This window comes from Macaca mulatta, chromosome 16, assembly GCF_049350105.2.
Source record: "Macaca mulatta isolate MMU2019108-1 chromosome 16, T2T-MMU8v2.0, whole genome shotgun sequence".
NCBI lineage: Eukaryota > Metazoa > Chordata > Mammalia > Primates > Cercopithecidae > Macaca > Macaca mulatta.
Window position 1 is genome coordinate 5,861,553 of NC_133421.1, and position 6,000 is coordinate 5,867,552.

Here is a 6,000-nt window from a genome sequence, read left to right on the forward strand (position 1 = left end):
AAAAAAAAAAAAAAAAAAAAAAAATTTGTCAGTGATGTGTTGCTTCCATGAAAAGAACCTGTGGTCAGGGTGAAAAGACTATGCTTTTTTGTACTCTTTGCATTTTTAACCAATGCTTATAATACCTTTTCAAAAGATAAAATGTTTTAAAAGTATCTCTAGTGCTGAGGGATTTCTTAGTGTTTAACATAAGGCACTGCAAAACTTGAATTGCCACGGCTGAATTTGCAAAGGAGTAAGTCATAGTCTAATAATATCCATAGAGAAATACACAACCTATCTGATTTCATGAATATGTTAGGTGTCTTTATTTGCTTAACAATTAGCCATAATGGTCTTTTCTGAAACATTTTAACTCAGTAATCTTCAACCTGGGATGATTTTGTCCCTCAGGAGACATTTGGCAATAGAGACATTTATGGTTGTCACAACTAAGGGAGGATGCTACTGGCATCTAGTGGGTGAAGGCCACGTATGCTGCTCAACATTCTGTAACGCACAGAACAGGCCCCACAACGAGACTCAACCCAAAATGTCAGTGGCGCCAAGACTGAGGAACTCCACAACCCAAGGAACCATTGTGTTCAATTCTCAAAGTAACCAGGTTCTTCATTAAGTTATCAACAAAACATACCCCATATATTCTCCCAAGTAATTAATTTAAATCCTTAAGGATTGACAGACTAGAGGTTCAATAAATGTAGCCACTCATACAAAAATTAGCCTGGCGTGGTAGTACACACCTGTAATCTCAGTTACTCGGGGCGGGTGGGGGTGGGGAGGAGCAGGGGATGGGGCAGGAGAATCGCTTGAACCTGGGAGGTGGAGGTTGCAGTGAACCGAGATTATGTCACTGCACTCCAACCTCCGTGAAAGGTGGGGTGGCTCACACTTGTAATCCCAGCACTTTGGGAGGCCCAGGTGGGTGAATCACCTGAAGTCATTCGAGACCAGCCTGGCCAACATGGTGAAACCCCGTCTCTACTAAAAATACAAAACTTGGCCAGGCACAGTGGCAGGTGCCTGTAATCCCAGCAACTCAGAGGCTGAGGCAGGAGAATCACTTGAACTTGGAGGTAGAAGTTGTCCTGAGCCAAGATCTCGCCACTGCACTACAGTTTGGGCAACAAAGTAAAAACTCTGTCTCAAAAATAAAATAAAACAGGCTTTTATTTCACACTCTGTGTAGTTATCAAATCTTTCCAATAAATTTTATATGTTTACATTTCAATTAAAATTCATTTGCCTTGCCCTACTACTTTGTACATTTCGAGCATGTTAATTCACATGCTTCAAATTTTTCAAAACATATTAAAAACAATCCCATTGTTTCTCATCAAGAAGGCAGGAAAACTTAAATCTGCAGCTAAGTAACTTTACAATGAGGCCTGAAAAAATACAAATTAAATTGCTCTCTCCTCTATCTTAAAGTGTATTTTAGTATGCCCCATCAGAAAGTCAATCATTAGTAAAGAGCTTTGGGACGTTTTATTAATATTTGCATATACATTGTCCAAAAAAAAAAAAGAGGGCAGAAGGGAACCAAGTGACCAACAAAATCTAGAGCTGGTTCAAAAACGGATAGGAAATCGTTTTGACACATCGCTGCTGCTGACACTGTTATGTCTTATTTTACTTTCTTAGTAATGCATAACTTCTTTTACACCTTTTAAATGTTTATCTTTTCCATTATGTAACAATTCAATGTTTTAATACCTAGTACCTCAAGTTGTTTAACAATTCACCACATAAAACTTATTCTGATTAAAGAATTGGGGAAATCTTAATTCCCTCCTCCAAACAAAAAAGTATACAGAAAAGGTGTTTATAAATGTCAAGATGCAGACGGGCGCGGTGCTCACGCCTGTAATCCCAACACTTTGGGAGGCCCAGGCGGGCGATCCCCAGGTCAGGAGTTGGAGATCAGCCTGGCCAGCATGGTAAAAACCCGCCTCTACCAAAAATACAAAAAATTAGCCGGGCGTGGTGGTGCGCGCCTGTAATCCCAGCTACTCGGGAGGCTGAGGCAGGAGAATCACTTGAACCCAGGAGGCGGAGGTTGCAGTGAGCCGAGATGACGCAACTGCACTCCAGCCTAGGTGATAGAGTGAGACTCTGCCTCAAAATTTAAAAAAAGATGCAATAAAGTTCTTTTTTTTTTTTGAGACAGAGTCTCGCTCTGTCGCCCAGGCTGGAGTGCAGTGGCGCGATCTCGGCTCACTGCAAACTCCACCTCCGGGGTTCACGCCATTCTCCTGCCTCAGCCTCCCCAGTAGCTGGGACTACAGGCGCCCGCCACCACACCCGGCTAATTTTTTGTATTTTTAGTAGAGACGGGGTTTCACTATGTTAGCCAGGATGATCGCAATCTCCTGACCTCGTGATCCGCCCGCCTCGGCCTCCCAAAGTGCTGTGATTACAGGCATGAGCCACCGCGCCCGGCCCTTCTTTTTTTTTTTTTTTTTTTTGAAGAGTCTCGCTCTGTTGCCCAGGCTGGAATGCAATGGGGCGATCTCAACTCACTGCAGCGATGCCTCCCGGGTTCAAGCAATTCTCCTGCCTCAGCCTCCCGAGCAGCTGGGATTACAGGCGCCCTCCACCACGCCCGAATAATTTTTTGTATTTTTAGTAGTGACGGGTGTTTCACCACATTGGCCAGGCTGGCCTTGAACTCCTGTCTTCAGGTGATCTGCCCGCCTCAGCTTCCCGAAGTGCTGAGATTACAAGCGTGAGCCACCGCGCCCGGCCTCAGTGCTTTTCCAGTACATAATTTTGATGAGTATCCTGTAGTATCATTAGAACTTCTCCATTCACTGGAAGCGAACTCCCCCGAGCATCTAGAACTTTAATACTTGTCCAAACCTGCTTGCTCATGGTCTAATAATAAACCCAATTATACTATCTGTAAGAACCCCTGACAATCTTTTCCTTAAGAAGCTATAAAGGTGATTTAACGAACACCTCAAACTCTTAGTAAATGTATTTCAAAGACAGATTTCATCACTCCAGTCTTTGGCTTCTGCTGAGGGCCGGAGGCTACTGGTTGTAGAGTGGGTAGGGGGAAGATCGCTTGAACTGAGAATGACACACGCCGGGCGTTGTACAGCAGGGGTAACTGCTGGTTCATTTCTCTTTAAATCTGGCAGCACGTGGGGCTGCATTGTGAAGCCACCAACCCGCCTCCCCCCTTCCACTCCGCACACGGACGTCTCCAGTGCGCATGCTCTGCGCACACAGTCCTAGCAGAGTAGGAGCCAACCCCCTAAAAAGTCAACCTGGAAGCCGCAAACGGCCGGAGGCCGGGACAATGGGGGAGGGGGGCCGCAGGCTCCTCGGAGAGGCCGACCCGGCCGCCGCCCCGGGCCAGAGTCTGCGGGCGCAGCTCCGGGGTTTGCGGGCCTGCGCAGGAGCAGGAATCGCGGCGAGCACAAAGCCCGGAGCCGGCCAGCGAGCGGCTCTCCCGCGGCCCGCTCCTACCCTCCCCCAGCCGGGCGGCGCAGCCGGAGCCCGTGCCAGGCGGAGGCAGGCGAGGCGGCGTTCCGCACCCCGCCAGGGTCTCCGGCACCCGCGCGCCCGCGTGGAGGCCGCCGAGGCCGGCGCTTTTGTTGTCGGCCCCAACTCCGCGGACCCAGCGCCGCCCGGGGAGAAGTTTTGTGCGCCTCACCTATCCCGCCAGGGCAGGTCCCTTCCGCCCGCCCTCGCCCCCTGCGGCTCAGACACCGAGCCTGGGACTCGCAGCCACGCTGGGCCCGGACGCTCCAGCCGGCCCCGAAGGTCCGGCGACCCCGGCAGCACCTGAGCCCGGGACCCGCCCCTCCAGGCTGGCGGCCCCGGCCTGGGGATCCGCACACAGCCCCTCCCCCGCAACGTCCTACAGAACGGTGGGGGAGGGGGGCCGCCTCCTCTCCGATCCCCCGGGCGCCAGGCCCGGTCCCCGGCCCGGAGCTGGGTCGCGTCCCCGCCCCCAATGCCCTCCGAGAGCCAGGCGAGAACGGCTGGGCCCGGCCGGGACCGGAGCCTCGAGGTACCCACCCTCGCAGGCCCGGACCCCTTCGGCCGTGCGGCCGCTGGCTCGGGAGGAGGAGAAGAGGGACCGAGCAGCGGCTGTCTGCGATCGCGGCCGAGCCCGGCGGCCCGCCGCCCGCCTGCTCACCTGCCAGCTGTCTTCGCAGTAGCAGTGCCGACTGCAGCTCCGTCATCCTCCCCGCCGAGGGCCCGGGCTGGCGCCGGGGCTTCCGAAGGGCTGGGGACAGGCTCTGGGGGCGGCTGGAGCGGGGTGTGCCGAGGAACCCGGGCCCCGCGACCGGAGCGCCGGAGCCGAGGGAGGCCGGGCTGAGGCGGCGGGAGCGGCGCCTCGCTGCCGGTGCGAGTCCGCTCGCTTCAGCTCTTTTCACAGCGACTCACGCCCGGAAGGGGAGGGTGCCCGGGCTGCCGCGGCGCGCACTGGGACTTCGCTCGCCCGCTTCCCTCCTTCAACCCGCCCGTCGGCCCCACCGGTGCCTTCCCCCGCCACTGCCTCACTGCGCGCAGGGCCGCTCGGCGCAGGCGCGCTGAGACAGCCGACTTGGGAAGCGTCCCGCTCGCTAGCCCGACCCCTCGGCCTCCCGCCCCGCCCCCGGCGGCGGAACCCCGCCCCCTGAGCGCAGTTGTCCCTGTCGTCGCCATTTTGGGAAGGTCGACGCCCGGCTGCCAGCCCAAGTCTCCGCTGGTAGACGCCCCGCGGACGCCATGACAAAGAGGTCGCGGAGGGTCAAATACAGCATCTGGATTGAAGTAATGGATATGGGAGCGAAGGGGCCAAAAGAAGTGGTAGATGTCTTGTCGTTGGCGAGCGCCCAAAAGCCATCTAACACTGCCACATGGTGTGCGAATTAGGAATTGTTAGAAAGCCGAAGTTAGTACTGGTGTGCCCCATTTTAACCAAACACCAAAATAGAGGCAATATATGCTGATAATTCTCTTTACATGAAGAGTGCACAAAAAGATTTTTTTTTTTAGACCGAATCTCGCTTTGTCGCCCAGGCTGCAGTACAGTGGCGTGATCTCGGCTCACTGCAACCTCCGCCTCCCGGGTTCAAGTGATTCTTCTGCCTCCGCCTCCTGAGTAGCTGGAATTAGAGGCGCCCACCACCACGCCCGGCAAATTTTTCGTATTTTTAGTAGAGATGGGGTTTCACCATGTTGGCCAGGCTGGGCTCAAACTCCTGGCCTCAAGTGATCCACCGGCCTCAGCCTCCCAAAGGTGCTGGGATTACAGGCATGAGCCACCGCGACCGGCCCTATTATTATTGAACCCCCGCAACCGGCCGTGTTATTATTATTATTTATGGACAGCAATTCTTTCTGTCGCCCAGGCTGGAATGCAGTGATCATAGCTCACTGCAGCTTGGAACTCCTGGGCTTAAGGGATCCTCCCATCTGAGTCTCCTTAGTATCTGGGATTACAGGTACACACCACACAACCATGCCCTGCTACTTTTTTATTTGCTTTATAGAGATGGGGGGTTTCGGCGGGGCGGGGTGGCTCACGCCTGTAATCCCAACACTTTGAGAGGCCAAGGCGGGTAGATCACCTGAGGTCACGAGTTCGAGATCAGCCTGGCCAACATGGTGAAACCCCGTCTCTACTAAAAATACAAAAATTAGCCCGGCCTGGTGGCAGGCGCCTATACTCCCAGCTACCTGGGAGGCTGAGACAGGAGAATTGCTTGAACCCGGAGGCAGAGGTTGCAGTGAGCTGAGATGGTGCCACTGCACTCCAGCCTGGCGGACAGAGAGAGACTCCATCTCAAAAAAAAAAAAAAAAAAAAAAAGAGAGAGAGAGAGGGGTCTCTCTGTGTTGCCCAGGCTAGTCTCAAACTCCTGGGCTCAAGCAGTCCTTCCAACTCGGCCACCCAAAGTGTTAGGATTACAGATGTGAACCACTGCCTCCCTATCAAATAGACCAAAGGGACAATTTTGATGTTTCACTTTAACAAATCAAGGAGATTTCCTTCTATT

The 6,000-nt window shown here is 53.4% G+C and overlaps 1 protein-coding gene across 2 annotated transcripts in view; it reads right to left on the bottom strand.

Moving 5' to 3' along the window:
• Window positions 1-4,538, bottom strand: part of UBE2G1 (ubiquitin conjugating enzyme E2 G1) — a 101,623-nt gene extending 97,085 nt beyond the window's left edge. The window contains exons 1-2 of one of the 2 annotated variants that reach the window (XR_013405974.1): window positions 2,913-4,538; window positions 2,448-2,556 (exon numbers count right to left, since the gene is read on the bottom strand). Coding sequence is in view for 1 of the 2 variants with exons in the window: in XM_015118270.3 (XP_014973756.1) it covers window positions 4,154-4,199 (46 nt within the window). In the remaining variant the exon portion in view is untranslated. Of the gene's footprint in view, window positions 1-2,447; window positions 2,557-2,912 lie in introns of those variants that run through there. The other variant, XM_015118270.3, reaches the window with a different exon arrangement.
• Between the last annotated feature and the right edge of the window lie 1,462 nt (window positions 4,539-6,000).